We start from the raw sequence: 22,229 nt of genomic DNA on the forward strand, positions 1-22,229 counted from the left end.
TATGGAAATATTGCGCATTTTATGGCACTTTTATACAGTTTCTGGGACCTTGGTAACAAATTAATTTGATTTCAAATTCAGTTAGGGGGAGATGTACTAAGCATCACTATCGCGATGCTTTACATCCCCTCTGACTTCACATACATACCGCAGTTAATTATCTGATGGTGGCGTTACCCAGTGACTCGAAGCAGCAGAATGCATCGCTTAGTACATATGGGGAATGCGGTAAAACCCCTGAAAACTGCATTTTACTGCATTTTCGCTGTTAGTACATTTCCCCCTTAGTTCTTACAGAAAAACCATTTTCATGTAATGTTTTATCAGATATTGCTGTAGTTTTCAAGAACTCGTTCACAGCGCTAAGCAAGGGGCTGCTGTATGTGGACGCACTGATGAGGGGGTGGGGGATAAGGGAAGGGGCTGCATGCATTAGACGAGCTGGGACAAAACGACTGATTGACAAATATCCAATTCCAAATAAAATGCTACCAATAGTTATATACTGCACCTGATACCACTGTATAGATTTTAATAATGTGGGACTCACATAAAGGTCAAAGAGATTTACTGTGAAAAGTCCCAGGGTATCCTCTAATGTAGAATCCCGTGTACAGATTGTCCTCTGCCCTGTTTTAAAATAAGAATATTTTTTTTTAAAGTTTTTGTTTGATTTTAGGCTTTTTAATATATTTTATATTACAAAGATAAAATAGACAGGTAATAGTTGATCTCTCAGTCTCAGTTTCATTGAGATGAAGGAGGATAATATACTAATATGCGGACACAACGCACTTCGCTATGAGTGACAGTGACAATCACTGCTGACCGGTCAGCTTGGCAGTACCCCCCACCAGGAGGCTGCAGAGAGAACCAACCACCGTGGAAATGTAAATTGACCACCCCTCAGCCCCCCAGTGTGTACCTGAAATCAAAGTTGCAATGGTTGCGATGTTCCCATTATCGATGGTCTGATATATTGATGACCGATATAATAAAAATCATTCATTTAGCCACTTGTATTACTTCTGCGTCTGTGACTAATCATCCCGATATTTGTTTAGCATCTTCGTTGGCAGGACCTCATGAGCGGCACCATCATATCCCACTGCCTGGTAATGCCCAGTTTAGTTTTATGACTGTCTTTGTTGCCAGATGTAAAGGGCTGCAGTATGTGCTGGCACTATATCAATAGATGTTAATAAAAAAAAGACTTAAATGGATGATTGAAATTTTAAACCTTTGTCTTCTTAGGTTGATTTGTGATTTACCATCAGGAGTTTGTGTTATGATTTTACCTTGATAATATTTTGATCTCATCATAATTTTTTTATAGTAATTTCCTTTTATTTTTCTATTATTATTATTATTATTATTATTATTATTATTATTATTATTATTATTATTATTATCATCATCATTATTAGTGGTATAATTAATAAAATAAAATATTTATTATTATTATTATTATTATTATTATTATTATTATTATTATTATCATCATTATTAGTGGTATAATTAATACAAGAAATTTATTTTTAATATTATCATCATCATTAGTGGTATAAATAATAAAATAAATATTTATTATTATTATTAATGTTATCCCACTCATCTAATGTTTAACTCTTAGTTAGTGGCAATGTCAACTTTGTAAATAATTGTAATGTTGAAACATATTCTATATTGTTAAGGACTGTGGACAATGTTACAACTATCGGGACAGTTAAACAGAAGGAAGAAGCAAAGAAACAGTATGATAAAGCTGTGTCCAAAGGGCAAAGTGCTGGCCTGGTCCAGTAAGTATCGTCCCTATTATCAGTTATGTTTGTATGTTACATGAACGCTAATGTCCCTCTTTTTCTCTTACTCTTTGTGCCCCGCCCTCAACACACCCATGCCCACTTTTCACCCAATCACATCCACTTTTTGAGAAAGCTCCACCCACTTCAGTGCAAGAGCTGCATCTTTCAATGTCCGTGGAACAAGAAATGGGGACATGGGGGTGGTTGGGGGTGGGAGGGAAGGTATGGGGCTGTAAGCTTTATAATTATACAGTTTATAGGATAAAGCACAGGAATGGATAAACCAAATCCCAAGAGGGTCATAATTAAAGAGCTGCAGTGGAAATATAAGAAATCTTCTATAGAGGACAGATGGATGTGTTGCCTATGGCAACCAAACAGATTGTAGCTCTCATTTTATAGGATGTACTAGATAAATGATAGCTTTAAGCCAATTGGTTGCTACCGACAACACCTCCCACTTGTCTTCTAGAAGGTTTGATACATCTACCCCCAAGCTCATTGTAGATAGTAAGGGCAAAATTTACTAAGTGGCAGGTTCTAAGCCCCAACAATTTGGTGGCGGTTTTGCTATCCGCAGATTTACTAAGGCCAAAACCACCGTCAAAACACATTTTAGAATAGAATAGAATAAAGCTGTCATTTAGAAACCGCCACCAAACCCCCGGGGTTTAGAAATTCGCCATCAAACCGCCGGGCTTTAGAACCCGCTGCTTTGTAAATTTTGCCCTAAGTATAAACCGGAAACAATGGTTTCTACATTTAGGCTACTACACACACGGAACCTACAGGCAGCTCAGTAACGGCATGAGAGCAGATTGTGCCGATCAGCTGAGGTCTCGCATTGTTCGTTCTTTTCTAGCATTAATAATAATAATAATAATAATAATAATGAATTTGTAATATACGTACAGATCTACAGGAAGGAAAATGGAACATTTTAAAATCTCGGTGAATGTTGGGGCGCTGGCGACGGCCACATTTAAACTGACCTATGAAGAATTATTGAAGCGTCATCTGGGAAGCTATGAATTATACCTGAAAGTTAGACCCAAAGAGCTTGTTGAAAACTTTCAAGTGAGTGGAATAAATAAATACGTAATTCACCTGCAACAATATGAATGTATCAACGTGTGTAACACGCTGTAGTTATCTTCCTCAATAGTGTCATGTGCTACATGTGTCATTAAAAACTCACATCTTGGCCAAATATTGGAGGCTCTCCCCCCTCCGATCCACAATGTGAGAGTTTTCAGTAAGTTACAAATTGAGACATTTCGTTCCTGCGATTTTGGCCTCTAAATCGCTGGATGTAATTGGCCATTGAATCACCAAGCTGCTGGCGATGTGAGTCTGGCTATAATCTCCCACATTGCCGGCATTGTTAGCGATTTATTTCAATGAATTATTTAGAAGACTTTAGATCCAGTGCATTTGTTATAGCTGTAACCAGTTATTCAGGTCTAGGGGTCTATTTACTAAGCTTTGGATGAAGATAAAGTGAACGGTGATAAGGTACCAGCCAACCAGCACCTTACTGTCATTTAAACACAACCTGTGACAATGGCGGTTAGGAGCTGATTGGTTGGTACTTTGGTGTCTATCTACTAAGCCTTGAATGGAGATAAAGTCGACCGAGATAAAGTACCAACCAACCAGCCAGCCAGCTACTGACATGGCAGTTAGCAGCTGATTGGCTGGTAATTTATCTCCGTTCACTATATCTCCATCCAAGGCTTAGTAAATAGGCCCCAAAGCGCGGATGGTGGAGCAGCTTCAGTGAAAACGTAATCTAGCAAAGCTCACGGTGCAGCTGTTGACGCGTTTCTGATTTCAGAGACACTTTTTTCAAAGGGTTATAGATCAAAAGATTTTTTAGTAAACTCTAATATTAGGAATAAAAAAAAGAACCTTCCCTCATCTTTTACAGATCAATGTGGACATTGTGGAGACGCAAGGAATAAGCTTCCTGAAGGCCGTGGGAACGTTTATCTCAAATGAACTAACGGATATGGTTAAAGTAAATTTGACAGAAAACAAGGTAATGCTGTCACCAGCCCTCCCGGTTTGTAACCTTGTTACAAAAGACGTTCGGCTAACGTGATACTCTCTGCGTACCCCGCAGGCTCACATAGAATTTAAACCAACGGTGGACCAACAGCGAAACTGTCCTAATTGCTTAGAAACACTTCTAGACGGGGACCTTGTGATAAAGTACGATGTGAAGAGAGACAATTCCGCTGGGACAGTGCAGGTAATGGGCAGGATACATTCTATGTTATACTTTAATGATAAAAACACTATGGGGGTAAACTAAATAATGACTCTAGAAATGATGATGTATCAGTATATAGGATAACTGTTATCATGATGGTACAGGGTGGACAATATATGAAATGAAGCGTAGAGAAGAATTACTCACTATAGGAGGAAATGTATCGCGCCTTAGGACGGGATGTATTATGTGTCGCATATTGCGATGTGATACATCCCACCACTCATTGCATCAGGATAGCAGGATAGTTTGCCAGCAGCAGGGTGTAAATGTCATGTGATGCCATGTGTGCCAAGCTTCCACGATAACCAATGAGGCTAGCCCAAATGTGACCACCCTAAAACGTGACAAAAACAGACTCAACACAGGGGTGAGAAAAGCCTCAGTGACTAAGAGGTTAATATAGATTTAAAAATTGAAGCAAGAACAGTCTAGTGGCTTAAAAATCACAAACTGCTCCATGACCTGAAGAGTAGAAGACCTGTCCGCCTGTAGTACAGCATCGCCGTCCCTGAGTGCGGCAGCAGGACGTCCTCCGTGTTTCCCATTGTTACATAATGACTCTCTCTTTGCCAGTTCATTTCTTTGGGGTAAACTTTGGGGTAAATTTACTAAAGTGAGAGTTTTTAGAAGTGATCTTACCCATAACAACCAATCAGATTCTACTTTACATTTAACTAGCACCTTCTAGAAGATAATAGCTAGAATCTGATTGGTTGCTATGGGCAACATCACTTTTAAAACTCTCACTTTAGTAAATTTACCCCTTTGAACCTATAGTCAGACTGTGATGTTGCTATTTTGTCCCATTATCAGTTTTTGGGTCTGATTCTTCATAATACATTTAATCCGCAGGTCATCAATGGATATTTTGTGCATTATTTTGCCCCTGCCAGTCTCCAGCGGATGCCCAAGAACGTGTTGTTTGTGGTTGATCGGAGCGGCTCAATGTATGGGAATAAAATTAAACAGGTAACCGGATATGACGGGCAACATGGCAATATCCTTGTAATATTACAGATAAATATAATTATCAGTAATTTCACATTCATCATCTTTTATATATATCCTGCCAGCATAATCCATGATTCCCAAAGTGTAAGTGATGGAACAACTCATGTTGTCATTATAGGGAATAAAAAAGACAGACAGTTACAGTTACAGATAATTCTGCTGTGTATGATATGGGCTGGTTATGATATGGGTATGACATGGGCTGGGTATGATATGGGCTGGGTATGATATGGGCTGGGTATGATATGGGCTGGGTATGATATGGGCTGGGTATGATATGGGCTGGGTATGATATAGGTATGATATGGGCTGGGTATGATATGGGCTGGGTATGATATGGGCTGGGTATGATATGAGTATGATATGGGCTGGTTATGATATGGGCTGGGTATGATATGGGCTGGGTATGATATAGGTATGATATGGGCTGGTTATGATATGGGCTGGGTATGATATGGGTATGATATGGGCTGGTTATGATATGGGTATGATATGGGCTGGTTATGATATGGGCTGGGTATGATATGGGTATGATATGGGCTGGGTATGATATAGGTATGATATGGGCTGGTTATGATATGGGCTGGGTATGATATGGGTGTGATATGGGCTGGGTATGATATGGGCTGGGTATGATATGGGCTGGGTATGATATGGGCTGGTTATGATATGGGTATGATATGGGCTGGGTATGATATGGGCTGGTTATGATATGGGCTGAGTATGGTATGGGCTGGGTATGATATGGGTATGATATGGGCTGGGTATGATATGGGCTGGGTATGATATGGGTATGATATGGGCTGGGTATGATATAGGTATGATATGGGCTGGGTATGATATAGGTATGATATGGGCTGGGTATGATAATGGCTGGGTATGATATGAGTATGATATGGGCTGGGTATGATATGGGCTGGGTATGATATGGGCTGGGTATGATATAGGTATGATATGGGCTGGTTATGATATGGGCTGGTTATGATATGGGCTGGTTATGATATGGGCTGGGTATGATATGGGTATGATATGGGCTGGTTATGATATGAGTATGATATGGGCTGGTTATGATATGGGCATGATATGGGCTGGGTATGATATAGGTATGATATGGGCTGGTTATGATATGGGCTGGGTATGATATGGGTGTGATATGGGCTGGGTATGATATGGGTGTGATATGGGCTGGGTATGATATAGTTATGATATGGGCTGGGTATGATATGGGTATGATATGGGCTGGGTATGATATAGGTATGATATGGGCTGGTTATGATATGGGCTGGGTATGATATGGGTATGATATGGGCTGGTTATGATATGAGTATGATATGGGCTGGTTATGATATGGGCATGATATGGGCTGGGTATGATATAGGTATGATATGGGCTGGTTATGATATGGGCTGGGTATGATATGGGTGTGATATGGGCTGGGTATGATATAGTTATGATATGGGCTGGGTATGATATGGGCTGGGTATGATATGGGTTGGGTATGATATGGGCTGGTTATGATATGGGTATGATATGTGCTGGGTATGATATGGGCTGGGTATGATATGGGTATGATATGGTATGATATGGGCTGAGTATGGTATGGGCTGGGTATGATATGGGCTGGGTATGATATGGGCTGGGTATGGTAAGGGCTGAGTATGATATGGGCTGAGTATGATATGGGCTGGGTATGATATGGGCTGGATATGATATGATATGGGTATGATATGGGCTGGTTATGATTTGGGCTGGTTAAGATATGGGCTGGGTATGATATGGGTATGAAATGGGCTGGGTATGATATGTGTATGATATGGGCTGGGTATGATAAGGGCTATGATATGGGCTGGGTATGATATGGGCTGGGTATAATATGGGTATGATATGGGCTGGTTATGATATGGGCTGGGTATGATAAGGACTGAGTATGATATGGGCTGGCTATGATATGGGCATGATATGGGCTGGGTATGATATGGGCTGGGTATGATATGGGCTGGGTATGATATGGGCTGGGTATGATATGGGCTGGGTATGATATAGGGGTGTGCACCGGCCACTTTTCGTGTTTTGGTTTTGGATCTGGATCTTTCTTCGTGTTTTGGATCTGGATTGGTTTTGCCAAAACCACCCTTCCGTGTTTTGGGTTCTGGGTTTTGTGTTTTGGATCTGTATTTTTGTTAAAAAAAGCATAAAAACAGCTAAAATCACAGAATTTGTGTGTTTTTCTGCTCCTATGCTATTATTAACCTCAATAACCTTAATTTCCACTCATTTCCAGTCTATTCTGAACACTGAACACCTCACAATAGTGTTTTTATATCCAAAAGGTTGCACCGAGGTAGCTGGATGACTATGCTAAGAGATACGAGTGGGCGGCACAAACACGTGGTCCATCTAGGAGTGACACTGCAGTGGCAGACAGGATGGCAGTTTGAAAAACTAGGCCCCAAACAGTACATACTGCAAAGAAAAAAAAGAGGTGCAAGATGGAATTGTCCTTGAGCCCTCCCACCCACCCTTATGTTGTATAAACAGGACATGCACACTTTAACAAACCAAACATTTCAGCGCCAGGGTCTGCCACACGACTGTGGCTGAAATGATTGGTTCGTTTGGGCCCCCACAAAACAAGCTGGCAATTAATCTGTCCCTGCACAAACTGGCTCTACGGAGGCAAGATGTCGTCCTCATCCTCCTCATCCACCGATTCCTCACCCTCTTCAGTGTTGTGTACATCCTCATCCTCACAGAGTATTAATTCGTCCCCGCTGGAATCCACAACCACAGGTCCCTCTGTACGTTCTGGAGGCTGGTCTCCCTGGAAGAGTTGATAATTCATTTTACGAACATCATCTTCTCCACATTTTGTGGAAGCAACCTCTTACGCCTTTCGCTGACAAGGTTCCCGGCTGCACTAAACACTCTTTCGGAGTACACACTGGAGGGGGGGGGCAACTCAGGTAAAATAGAGCCAGTTTGTACAGGGACCTCCAAATTGCCTCTTTTTCCTGCCAGTACAGGTACGGACTGTCTGACATGCCTACTTGGATGCTGTCACCGATGTAATCCTTTAACATACAGACGCATGCTTAACGCTGCTTTGAGGATGCAGGTGCGGCTACAGCCCACACATTTCACAAAGACAGAAAAAAAAAGAAGAATTTTTTATTTTTTGTGGAGCGCACTTTGAGGGTTACACCACCCTTTAACAGACAGACGCACGCTTGTCGCTGCTGCTTTGAGGATGCAGGTGTGGCTACTGCGCATACATTTCACACACAAACACAGAAAAAAAGAAGATTATTTTATTTTGTTGGAGCGCACTTTGGGGGTAACACCACCCTTTAACAGACAGACGCACGCTTGTCGCTGCTGCTTTGAGGACAGTATCATATGCAGTGACAGTAGACTTGTCAGAAATTTTTGGCACGTCCTTCAGTCCGGACCAGACATCCAAACCGGCCCTTGACTTATGACACAGGCGCACGCTTCACCCTGCTACTGTGTTGATGCACGTGCGGCTACATCGCACACAAGTCACAAACACAGAAAAAAAAATGTTTTTTAATTTTTGGAGCACTTTGGGGGTTACACCACCCTTTAACAGACAGACGCACGCTTGTCGCTGCTGCTTTAAGGATGCAGGTGCGGCTACAGCCCACACATTTCACAAAGACAGAAAAAAAAAGAAGAATTTTTTTATTGTTTGTGGAGCGCACTTTGAGGGTTACACCACCCTTTAACAGACAGACGCATGCTTGTCGCTGCTGCTTTGAGGATGCAGGTGGAATCTAGACGAGATTTGGAACCGAGGACACACTACCTCCATCAATTGTCTAAATCCCACTGCACTAATGGCGGATACCGGACGCACGTCTAACACCAACATAGCAGTCAAGGCCTCAGTTATATGTTTTGCTTCAGGATGACTGCTTTCGTACTTCATCCTCCTCGCTAGGGACTGTTGGAGGGTCAATTGTTTAGTAAAAGTAGTGATGTTCCTACTTCCTCTCTGGGATGATGAACAACTCCCAGCAGCAGCAACAGCACTAGGAGGAAGTGGTTCTTGATCTTTCCCTATTTTATTTTTATCGGAGAAAGTTTGGTCCTCCATTTATGTTATATTGATATATACGTGCGGCTAAGGCGCACACAAACACAGAAAATATTTTTTTATTTTTGCTGGAGAGTAGTTCACTTTGTGGGTTACACCACCCTTTAAGAAATGAGCCAGCCGGCTCTTTACTTATGGGACACAGGCGCACGCTTGGCGCTGCTCCTTTGTTGATGCACGTGCAGCCACAGTGCACACAATTCACAAACACAGAAATTTTTTTTTATTTTGTTTGGAGTGCCCTTTGGGGGTTACAGCACCCTTTAGCGGTCAATCCAGCCGGCCCTTTATTTATGGGACACAGGCGCACGCTTGGCACTACTTTGTTGATGCACGTGCGGCTACTGCGCACACAATTCACAAACACAAAAAAATATATATTTTTATTTTGTTTGGAGTGCCCTTTGGGGGTTACAGCACCCTTTAACGGACAAGCCTGCCGGCCTTTTACTTATGGGACACAGGCGCACGCTTGGCGCTGCTCCTTCGTTGATGCACGTGCAGCCACAGTGCACACAATTCACAAACACAGAAACATTTTTTTTATTTTGTATGGAGTGCCCTTTGGGGGTTACAGCACCCTTTAACGGTCAATCCAGCCGGCCCTTTATTTATGGGACACAGGCGCACGCTTGGCACTACTTTGTTGATGCACGTGCGGCTACTGCGCACACAATTCACAAACACAAAAAAATATATATTTTTATTTTGTTTGGAGTGCCCTTTGGGGGTTACAGCACCCTTTAATGGACAAGCCAGCTGTCCTTTTACTTATGGGACACAGGCGCACGCTTGGCGCTGCTCCTTCGTTGATGCACGTGCAGCCACAGTGCACACAAATCACAAACACAGAATTTTTTTTTTTATTTTGTTTGGAGTGCCCTTTGGGGGTTACAGCACCCTTTAGCGGTCAATCCAGCCGGCCCTTTATTTATGGGACACAGGCGCATGCTTGGCACTACTTTGTTGATGCACGTGCGGCTACTGCGCACACAATTCACAAACACAGAAAATATTTTTTTATTTTGTTTGGAGCACCCTTTGGGGGTTACAGCACCCTTTAACGGTCAAGCCAGCCGGCCCTTTACTTATGACACAGGCGTACGCTTGGCACTACTTTGTTGATGCACGTGCGGCTACTGCGCACACAATTCACAAACACAGAAAATATTTTTTTATTTTGTTTGGAGTGTACTTTGGGGGTTACAGCACCCTTTAATGGTCAAGCCAGCCGGCCCTTTACTTATGACACAGGCGTACGCTTGGCACTACTTTGTTGATGCACGTGCGGCTACTGCGCACACAATTCACAAACACAGAAAATATTTTATTTTTTTTTGCACGTGGGAGGAGCACCCCTGATGGACAGAGCACCCCCTGGACAACACTACAGCACCCCTTTAGGGCTTGGACTCTGCACAGGACTTTGGAGTGGACACAGCCCCTATGGACAACAGCAGCACAGCACAACACAGCCAGCCCCTATGGACTTTGGAGGAGTGGACACAGCCCTTATGGACAACAGCAGCACAGCACAACACAGCCAGCCCCTATGGACTTTGGAGGAGTGGACACAGCCCTTATGGACAACAGCAGCACAGCACAGCACAACACTGCACAACACTGCACTGCACTACACTACACTACACAGCCCAGCCAGCCCTAACTCCCACCCTCCCTCTTCATTGTCCACAGCCGAGTGAGAAAATGGCGCCGACGCGAGTACCTTATATAGGATCCAAAACCCGCGAGACCCGGAAGGCGGGATGATGACGTTTTGCCTCGATTTCAGATCCGAGTCAGGCGGGAAAAGTCGAGCCTGACTCGGATCGGCCTCGGATCGGGGGGGCTCGGATTTCAGAAATCCGAACCCGCTCACTCCTAGTATGATATGGGCTGGGTATGATATGGGCTGAGTATGATATGGGTACGATATGGGCTGGGTATGATATGGGCTTGGTATGATATGGGCTGGGTATGATATTTCGACATTTCAACATGATCATAATATCGATGTCGACGTTCATCGTGCAGACAGTGTTGAAGTGTCAGCATGGTAGAATGTCGCCATATCATCCCTGTTGGCCCAGCGGTGACTTCCCTGCTCCCGACAGCTGCAGCGGCATCCTCTGATCCTCTGTGCTCATGTGACCTCAGGGTCAGACCTCCGATCCTCCTGTGTTCGGATAAGTTTTTCTCCCCTGTTCTTAACCCTAACCTTCCTCTAGTGCCTAATCCTGACCTCTCCCCGTAGCCTAACCTTAACCCTCCCCACATAGTGTAACCCAACCTACCCCCGCAGCCTAACCCTAACCCTCCCACCCGTAGCCTAACCCCATGGCCGGTGCAAGGTGCCTGGGCACCCTAGGCAACATTTCACCCACCGTCCCTGCTCCTTCCAATTCATACTATGCCACATATTAATAACGCTAATTTATAATATGCCACACAGTAGAGCCCCAAAATCATACAGTGCCTCATAACCCTGCCCCCAGTTCATAATATGTTATGTTCCACAATTCATTATATGCCACACATCTGTATCCCCAATTCATAATTATGCTACACATCAATGCCTCCAATACATAATATGCCACACATTTGTGCCCCCAATACATAATATGCCACACATTTGTGCCCCCAGTACATAATATGCCACACATTTGTGCCCCCAGTGCATATGCCACACAACTGTGCAAGTGATTGTATGCCACATAGCTATGAATTATGCCAAACAATGCCCCTAGTACATATGCCACACATGTGCCCCAAATTCTTTACATGCCATATATCTGTGCCCCCAATACATTATGCCAATCATCCATACCCCAATATATTTATGCCACACATCTGTGCTCCAATATACGTCAGTACCCATTACCCTCCACATACACATCCTTACCCTGCCAGCACTCATTAAACCCACACACACATACACTAACCCTTTCAGTACTCAAATACCACCCCCACACACAGTAAACCAACCTGTCTGGGGCTGAAAGAGACATTGTTTTATATTTGTGGACTCAGCGGCGCCCTACAGTGGCCCTGCCTAACCCTACCCTCCGCCTGCAGCCTAACCCTAACCTCCCACTATAGTCTAACTTGAACCACCGAGCCAAACCCTCCTGCCTGCAGCCTAACCCTAACCTCCCCCATAGCCTAAACCTAGAACTCTCATCTACAGCCTAACCCTAACCTCCCCCATAGCCTAAACCTAGACCTCTCATCTACAGCCTAACCGTAACCTCCCCCATAGCCTAAACCTAGACCTCTCGTCTACAGCCTAACCGTAACCTCCCCCCGCAGCCTAACCCTAATGTCGACATTCTGACAATGTAACATTAACCTGTCGACTTTCGGAGAATGTTGACACTGTGCCTGTTGACATTTTAACATTGTCAAAATCATCACTGTCCTTATGATCGGCGAAATTGCCATTGTCGACCTTTTGACTACATCACTATGTGAAAACGTATCGCAGCATACAGCTAGTTACACCCTTATCCCCTGGCTGCAAAGGACCTACAGCACAAACCAGCGCACTAGCGCAACCAGCACTGATGGTCTCCGATATAATTGCTGTGCTCTGATTTACATGCAGACGTATGAAGCCTTCATAAAGATACTAGAGGATGTGCCAAGTGACGACAGATTTGGCATTTTATTATTTGACGATAAAGTGGACGTCTGGAGGAAGAAACTTGTGAGAGCGACGCCAATCAACATTAGGAAGGCGAAGGAGTTTGTGCTGAGCCTCAATGCAAGAGGAGGTATGTTATGGTCATTGCAAGACGCTGCTGCGATTCATTACGGATGGCTATTGTGATTGCAGCTGCTATAAGTAACACACGCAGTCCCACTGCGAAAATATGCTAATGATTGCTATCGCAATGCTGTGAGCCTAACATAAGAACGCCCACTTTACCTAACACACCTCCATAATACTTTGCAAGTCTGCCAAACCATCGGTAACATCGAGTACCATCGGAGCCTCACGTACACTCGCACAAGGTCAGACCTTACTCAGGAATTGCTGACCTCAGCACACGCCATGAAATCCCAAGCTACGTATGGCATCGCAGTGGCTAATTTATGCACGCCCTTGTAACGGTGTTCAAACACACTGGCAAGCCTGCGTTTCGCCAACCACCCCCCGTCACCCCCCAAACGATCACTTCCTGTCAATCACTCTGCGATGAGTCTGCGTAGAAACTGCGATCGCAGTGAAGCCTTCGAGCGTGCGCACTGCAAATGCATGCGCAGAATGTAAAAATCGGCGATTGCATGCGTAATCGCAGTTGCGATCGGTAATGAAGCAGGCCCCATATCCAAAACCTAGAAGGTATCATGTCTATGAGAAAGTGTAACGGTTTGGATAGGTAAGATGATGTGAGCTGTGTTTTACTTTAAAACCTGACCTAAGCTTATGCTTAGACTGGGGCTCCTGAGTAATTCAGCAGTGAGACAGCAGAGGTCAGCAGTGAGTATCAAAATGGGATCGTACATTAGTGTTATTATTATTAGTATGGAGATGGCATTGATGTTACAGAAGAGCCATAAATAAAAGTACTGGTGTGACCTCTAACATGTGATTGACATTTGCAGTGTAATTTTTTTTTTATCTACCCATGTACAGTGATTTAATTTGATGCTGCCAATGTGACCGTTTATATCCAGTGTAATATGTTTATCTAGTTGTAATGTATAAAATCTCCCTATAGTCGATATGTGCACTATACCTTACAGACTTAACACAACTAAAAACTTATCTAAAAATAAACACACGGACAATAGGAGTTGGATTTAAAATTAAAGGTCAAATTTATTTGACATCAGATTATTAATAATTAATAAAATATTGAATTTGGGCTATCGAATTAGATAATTAGATGTTGCCAATTGAAATTGACACTCCCACAAAAACACACGCAGACCACACACATCACCGTTGGTGTTCAACTCTCCCGGACGGGCTGTGTCATTTCCCGGTAGGGACGTTTCAGGCCATTCATTGAACCAGGAGAGTGCATCCAATTTGTATAACTAGAAGCACATTACCGTTCTTTCCACCACAACACACCACAAACAGGGAGGGAGGGCGGGATTTCCAGAAACAAAGAGGCTGAGTCTTTGGATAACAGACCTAATATACCAGCAAGGCCACACCCCCAAGGAACCCTATAGGCTAAGACTAATGACTGACACTAACATAAAAGTTCTTAAAGGTATACTGCTACCACAACCACGGGGTTTAACAGAGCTCAGTCAGATTGCACCTGCCTTACGCTGTCCTTATTCCCAAATTAAAAGCTGGTCACCAGTTAGAGAACCCAGGTCTAGAGATATACTGGTAGGATCCAATTTGTCGGTTACCTTTATAAGTTACCTGGCTGATACAGCTATAGCTTTAGAGATACAGTATATACCGATACATTATCTCTGTGTGATACTATATATTCTTCCTCTGCAGGTACAGATATTAATAAGGCCTTACTCGATGCGGCAAAAATGCTCACAGATGCCGAGGTTACTAATGAACTCTCTGAAGTGAGAACTTCAATAATATTATTCCTGTCAGACGGAGACCCAACATCTGGTAAGTTATTCTGCCATGAACGCTGTCAGTGTAAAATATGGCAATGTGTAAGGAATAACACCCCCAAATCTTACCGCTCTGCAGCAGACCCACTGCATTTAGTAAAAGCTGCAGGTAGGTATATAAAAGTACATATTAAAGTTACCTGAAGGTGAGAATTCCCTATAATCAGGTATGTGGCTATTTGACCCACAGTCTAACATATGGTATGCGTTCGGCATCCCGGCGGAGGGGATGCCGACTCTTACAATACCGGTGTCAGAATACCGGCCCCAGTATCCCGGCCGCCGGGATGCCGAAGGTAAGTAGCGGGGTGGGTTAGGCACTAAGGAGGGAGGGTTAGGTTTAGGGTGCAGGGAGGGGGAGGTTAGGTTTAGGCACTAGGAGGGGGAGGATAGGTTCAGGCACCAGGGAGGAAGGGTTAGGTTTAGGGTGCAGGGAGGGGGAGGTTAGGTTTAGGCACATGTGGGTGGTTAGTGTTAGGGTAGAGAGAGGGTTATCATACCGACGACCAAGTGTCGGTATCAGGGGCGTTTCTAGAGAGGAGGGATCCCGTGTGCAGTCTCCGGCATGGGCCCCACTCCTCTCCGCCCGGCAGCGCACTGAGCTGTGCGCAGCCAGCGCCGGAGTTATAGACTCTGGGCATTAGAGTGTGCCCAGAGTCTTTAATGTATGCACAGGTCACCGCGGCGGCCATTTTCCCTGTACTGCGTATGCGCAAATGATGGTAAAATGGCCACCGTGGCCATTTTCCAGTCGTTTCACAGCGCCTTCGGAGAGGTAAGTCATATTATGGGTGCAGAGTATGCGGTGCGGGACCCGAGTTCCCCACCATACTTGCCTACTTTTAAAAAAGCATTTCAGGGAGATTGTGAAAGCAGCACCTATGAGCGCGTGTTACAGTGGGCGTGTACTGATATATCTGAGAGGCGTGTCATACATGCGATGGGCGTGTACTGATAAATCTGAGAGGCGTGTCATACATGTGATGGGCGTGTACTGATAAATCTGAGAGGCGTGTCCTAAACCTGACTTACATCCAAATGTAAACCAGCCCAAAAGCAGTCAGTAAGATCTGTTTGTTGATGAAAACACACTGATACTTTTCAGAAATTCATAGGGATCATTGTGCCTTATAATAACCAATGCAAGGAAATGACACTAATGATCCCATTTGAATGTATATATCTCTGTGTTTTAATATAACAGCTTCATAATGGGGGTAAGGATGAAATGAGGGAGATTGCTAGACTCTTCAGGGAGACAGGGAGATTGCTACTATTTCAGGGAGTCTCCCTGACAATGAGGGAGAGTTGGCCAGTATGGTTCCCCACACACCCTGCACCCATTATAGATACGCCCCTGGTTGGTATGTCAACCCTGTCGGGATCCAGGCGTTGGGATTCTGACCGCCTGGATCCCGTCTGTCGGTATTACATACCGATTCCTAACATATGTCACTATAGATTTCCCTGCTTTCTTGGCGCCTCTTGCAATCACTATTATGTTACAGGTGTTACCAACCACAAGCAAATAATAGAAAACGTTAAAGGCTCTCTAGAGGGTAAAGCCACCTTGTACTGCCTGGGCTTCGGCAGCGATGTTGATTATAACTTTTTGGAGAAATTGGCCCTAGAAAATGGGGGGCTGGCTCGCCGTATCTACGAGGACTCGGACTCTGCGCTCCAGTTACAGGTGAGCAGTCGGTTTGATACGGCCGCTGTCCGTGGTGGGATCACTATTCCCAAATGTGGGGTTCTTCCCCTGTGTGTGTGTCTCCTCCTGTGTCCCTGGTTCATATTAATGCTGTTTCTGCACAATTCCCTCATAATACATTTAGGACATCATTATTTTATTCATGAAATAGTTACTATAAATGTACCGGCTTGGACCATGGTTTTACATCATTTTTCCATGGGCTAATATAGATTTGTAAGGACGAGAATGATATATTCAGATGGTATAGTTACAGGCCTTAGGATGCCTTACTGGGCCGCTGATATTCACTTTAACGGCCAATGTATTTTCTTCTGCGCAAGCTTCTGAGTCTCACTGCGCATGCGTCCACATTTTGTACGTACAGAGTCGCAGTACAGATTTGGGCGCACGGTAGCAGAAATGTAACGGGGCGTTCCCAGGCGGTGACTGGGAAGTAATAGGTGTGTGGCTAAATAGGCGCACGGAGATGTTGCGTCTTATGGGAGCATCGCGGGTGTGTCTCGCAAGCAGGCGGAGACTCTTCACCTGCCATAGGGCCGTAAGTTTTGATGGATTAGACGCTGCGATTGGGCGCCTGAGTCCCAGCACGATCGTACGCTCGGATGTAGACCAGCGAAGGGCATTGTAGCGGCTTTAGCATAAAGTTGCAGACACTAAAAGACGCAAGGACGGCCCCAACTACATCGGCCTCAGAATCAGCGCCCCTGCCTGCAGCTATACGTTGTCTGATGTATGTTTCTTTTTTTTCCAATACTGCACAGAAAACAATTTACAGGTAATTATCTCTTTACGGCATAATCCCCTCTTATCTTTCAGGGTTTCTACAATGAAGTGGCGTACCCGATGCTTCTAAACATTGACCTGAAATATCTGGACAATTCTGTGGAGCATGTGACCCAGAGCAGCTTCCGGCACTATTACCAGGGCTCGGAGATTATTGTCGCTGGATGTATAACCAGCGGCGGTTTGCAGAATCTCACGGCACACGTCACGGCGCAAGGAGTGAGTCTCTGCTGCTCTGTCATTATCACCTAACCCTAGCTCTATGCCGCTGTGATGGGTGTGGAGTTATTCCTTCCCTGGGTGTTAGGCTACAGAGGTTAGGTCAGAGACTTCCTACCTTCTGATGTGGATTTAACCCTCATTACATTGTACCTTATGTTATATTTCAGGGAACAGCTTTTTTGTAGGGTATTCTATACACATTATACACACAATACACACTATACACACTCAGAGGACGGCTGTGGTATATTTTGTCTTCATTCAGACTGTCGATGGTATATTGTCAACATGTTTTGAATGTCAACATGTGAAATGTTAACATTATTGTTGACACTGACATAATGTGACATTGCCGGAATGTAAGCATTGTGAGTATCGACAATGGGATTTCCCGTTCACTTTTACTGTAAAAATAACTTGAACCGCAGCCTAAACCCTGCCCATAATCTAACCCTAACCCTGATTGCTGGGTATACTTACTAAACAATGTGTACCCAGCGCGATATCGCGAGCAGCTGGACCCGATGCCGGCAGCGACGGAGCAACGGCGGGGGCCATGCTGCATTCGGCAACACGGCTGACGATATCGCCTGCATGCAGATCCGACGGGTGATGTAGCTGACGACACGCGGGAGCTCGCTTTGTCAGCGACATAGCGGGCACAGTCTAGTGTGTACCTGATATAACCCTGATATAACCCATTCCTTAAGTGTATCCTAACCCGTATCTAACCCTAAGCCTGATAGCATTCGTCAAATCTGGTGACCAGAACTGGGTCAGGAAGAGGCGTGCTCCCATAGCCAGCGCTCAGTCAGGACATGTTTACGCTGATCGTATATATGGCTGTGAGCAGGAGCTTCTTTTGTCCCTCATATAGAGGCCCATTTATGAATGAGTTTTATCAGATGCAACGAATGATAAGGCTTGTTGCATAGGACGATGCTCCAGCCAATCAGCTCCCAACTGTCATCTGTCTGAAAAATGGCAGTTGGGAGATGATTGGATGGATCATCATTATCATACGGAGCGAGTTATAAAACTTGGTGCGTATGATAAAACTTATTAATAAATTGGTCCTTATGGCGCAGACATCATGAGATACATAGGGGTCTATTTACTAAGCAGTGTTTTAGGAGACAGAGTGAAAAGTGATCAGGTACCAGCCAATCAGCTCCTAACTGCCATCTCACAGGCTGTGTTTGAAAAATGACAGTTGGGAGCTGATTGGCTGGCACCTTATCACTTTCTTATCACTTTTCACTCTGTCTCCTAACACTGCTTCGTAAATAGACCCCTTAGAGATAATTGTCAGCGCAATTTTCTGTTGAGTCATTTACGCCCATTTTACTTCCAGCTTGGCATCGGCCCCGCAGACAGGACTATAGCGTTATTAGCACATGTTATAATAATAACGTTCTTCCCGTACAGGCGGCTGCGCCCTTCTCAGCGAAGGTGGAAACTGATATAAAGGAAGAGGACGTTGCGGCCAGAGAGCAGCGTTACATATTTGGGGACTTCACGGAGAGACTGTGGGCTTACCTGACCATCGAGCAGCTGATGAGCAAACAGTACGTATATCGCACCATTTAGTCGCTGCTTTATCCCCCAGGGCCACTCCGAGGAAATAATAAGGGACGCTGAGTATATAATATTCCTAACGCAGGGTTTTTCTAGCTCCTATAAAGGTGACACTAAATATACTGCACTCCTGCTGGCCAATTAGGTCATACTTAGTTAGTAACAGTGTTATTATGGGCCCAGAAAGACTGATCGGTAAATAACAAGGATATTTCAGGGGATGACTGCGGAGGCGGGAAGACCTGGTTGGATGATTACAGCAAATGACCTAAGCTGGGTACACACTAGACGATGTTTGTACCCAGCCGGCGGGCATCACGCGAATTGGTGAATGAGCGCACGATAGATTATTCATCGCCAGTCACATCCTCAGACTGAGCAGCATGTACGGTATATCTGAAAATGCGACAGACTACCCCGTGGGAGCGCGCATTGGGCCTGATTCAGCACGGATCGCTATTCTGCTAGAACGCACGCACCACAGTTGCTAATATTAGCGATGAGATGCAAAAGTTTGCAGTCGCATTGCGACTTCCCTTTACCCACATCCGTATTCTTGGGCCACATAGCGAAATAATCGGTAACATCGGACCCATACGTGCAGATAAGGCAGGTCAGACCTCACTCGAGAACTGCTAACTTCAGCGCACGCTATGAGGCTGCGTATGGCCAGGCAGTGGATAAGTTATGCACGCCCCTGTAACGCCGTCCCAATGCACTGGCACACCTGCGTTCGGCCGACCACTCCGCATATCCACCCACGAACGGCACTTCCTGTCAATCACTTTATCCTTGAGTATGAGTATTCACTGCGCTCGCTTTTGTGGACGCAGTGAGCAGTTCGCACACTGTGAGCCAGACGCATACCGCGAACATCGGACAATTGCGTGCGTCTGCATCCATGCATTCCTTGCTGAATCAGGCCCTTAGTCACTCTGCTTCCAACTCAGAATGAGGCCCATAGACTATAGATTGCCAACTGCGCCATTGTTATTGTTTTCTCCCATAATCCCCTCTTCTCCTCTGCAATCCTGTGTGTGTGTGTGTGCGTATGAGTGTGTGTCAGTGCCCACATGTGTGTTGGGGGGGGGGCTAGAGGCTCAGACTCATTATTTGCTCATGTAGCTACGTCAAAAAATGAAATGCTATAAATAACGTTATCTCATCCTGACTCTCTGTAATTAAACATTTTAGACATTTGGCGGACCAGACTCTTTTTACAAAAAAAAAAAAATTATTTGTATTTTTTTTCTGAATTCTGCTCAAAATATTGGATGCACTTTGTCCCCATTTTAAAGTTACAACAGTGAAATGTTTGATTAGTCTGCTTAACTGCTTAAGAATACATTATATGTGAATATCCAATTCCACATAGTCAGTGAATTAGGAAATAATGTATGGTGCAGAGCCTATAGAGGGCCTCATTTACTAACGAGTTTTATCACCAAAAAGAGTGATACATGTCACTGTGTGTGATAAATGGCGCTCCAGCCAATCAGCTCCCAACTGTCACTGTGTGTGATAAATGGTGCTCCAGCCAATCAGCTCCCAACTGTCACTGTGTGTGATAAATGGTGCTCCAGCCAATCAGCTCCCAACTGTCACTGTGTATAATAAATGGTGCTCCAGCCAATCAGCTCCCAACTGTCACTGTGTATGATAAATGGTGCTCCAGCCAATCAGGCCCCAACTGTCACTGTGTGTGATAAATGGTGCTCCAGCCAATCAGCTCCCAACTGTCACTGTGTATGATAAATGGTGCTCCAGCCAATCAGCTCCCAACTGTCACTGTGTGTGATAAATGGTGCTCCAGCCAATCAGCTCCCAACTGTCACTGTGTATGATAAATGGTGCTCCAGCCAATCAGCTCCCAACTGTCACTGTGTGTGATAAATGGTGCTCCAGCCAATCAGCTCCCAACTGTCACTGTGTGTGATAAATGGTGCTCCAGCCAATCAGCTCCCAACTGTCACTGTGTATGATAAATGGTGCTCCAGCCAATCAGCTCCCATCTGTCACTGTGTATAATAAATGGTGCTCCAGCCAATCAGCTCCCAACTGTCACTATGTGTGATAAATGGTGCTCCAGCCAATCAGCTCCCAACTGTCACTGTGTGTGATAAATGGTGCTCCAGCCAATCAGCTCCCAACTGTCACTGTGTATGATAAATGGTGCTCCAGCCAATCAGCTCCCAACTGTCACTGTGTATGATAAATGGTGCTCCAGCCAATCAGCTCCCAACTGTCACTGTGTATGATAAATGGTGCTCCAGCCAATCAGCTCCCAACTGTCACTGTGTGTGATAAATGGTGCTCCAGCCAATCAGCTCCCAACTGTCACTGTGTGTGATAAATGGTGCTCCAGCCAATCAGCTCCCAACTGTCACTGTGTGTGATAAATGGTGCTCCAGCCAATCAGCTCCCAACTGTCACTGTGTGTGATAAATGGTGCTCCAGCCAATCAGCTCCCAACTGTCACTGTGTATGATAAATGGTGCTCCAGCCAATCAGCTCCCAACTGTCACTGTGTATGATAAATGGTGCTCCAGCCAATCAGGCCCCAACTGTCACTGTGTGTGATAAATGGTGCTCCAGCCAATCAGCTCCCAACTGTCACTGTGTATGATAAATGGTGCTCCAGCCAATCAGCTCCCAACTGTCACTGTGTGTGATAAATGGTGCTCCAGCCAATCAGCTCCCAACTGTCACTGTGTATGATAAATGGTGCTCCAGCCAATCAGCTCCCAACTGTCACTGTGTGTGATAAATGGTGCTCCAGCCAATCAGCTCCCAACTGTCACTGTGTGTGATAAATGGTGCTCCAGCCAATCAGCTCCCAACTGTCACTGTGTATGATAAATGGTGCTCCAGGCAATCAGCTCCCATCTGTCACTGTGTATAATAAATGGTGCTCCAGCCAATCAGCTCCCAACTGTCACTATGTGTGATAAATGGTGCTCCAGCCAATCAGCTCCCAACTGTCACTGTGTGTGATAAATGGTGCTCCAGCCAATCAGCTCCCAACTGTCACTGTGTATGATAAATGGTGCTCCAGCCAATCAGCTCCCAACTGTCACTGTGTATGATAAATGGTGCTCCAGCCAATCAGCTCCCAAC

The 22,229-nt window shown here is 44.8% G+C and overlaps 1 protein-coding gene across 1 annotated transcript in view; it reads left to right on the top strand.

Moving 5' to 3' along the window:
* The window catches only part of LOC148473874 (inter-alpha-trypsin inhibitor heavy chain H3-like), a 65,513-nt gene that overhangs the window by 2,818 nt on the left and 40,466 nt on the right, over positions 1-22,229 (top strand). The window contains exons 3-12 of the mRNA XM_088459319.1: positions 1,695-1,799; positions 2,720-2,882; positions 3,736-3,846; positions 3,931-4,059; positions 4,936-5,052; positions 12,816-12,984; positions 14,685-14,810; positions 16,324-16,505; positions 17,346-17,531; positions 18,963-19,102. Coding sequence (XP_088315445.1) covers positions 1,695-1,799; positions 2,720-2,882; positions 3,736-3,846; positions 3,931-4,059; positions 4,936-5,052; positions 12,816-12,984; positions 14,685-14,810; positions 16,324-16,505; positions 17,346-17,531; positions 18,963-19,102 — 1,428 coding nt within the window. The remainder of the gene's footprint in view (positions 1-1,694; positions 1,800-2,719; positions 2,883-3,735; positions 3,847-3,930; positions 4,060-4,935; positions 5,053-12,815; positions 12,985-14,684; positions 14,811-16,323; positions 16,506-17,345; positions 17,532-18,962; positions 19,103-22,229) is intronic.

The sequence above is a fragment of the Taudactylus pleione genome, unplaced genomic scaffold (assembly GCF_031769625.1).
Source record: "Taudactylus pleione unplaced genomic scaffold, aTauple2 ptg000905l, whole genome shotgun sequence".
Taxonomy (NCBI): domain Eukaryota; kingdom Metazoa; phylum Chordata; class Amphibia; order Anura; family Myobatrachidae; genus Taudactylus; species Taudactylus pleione.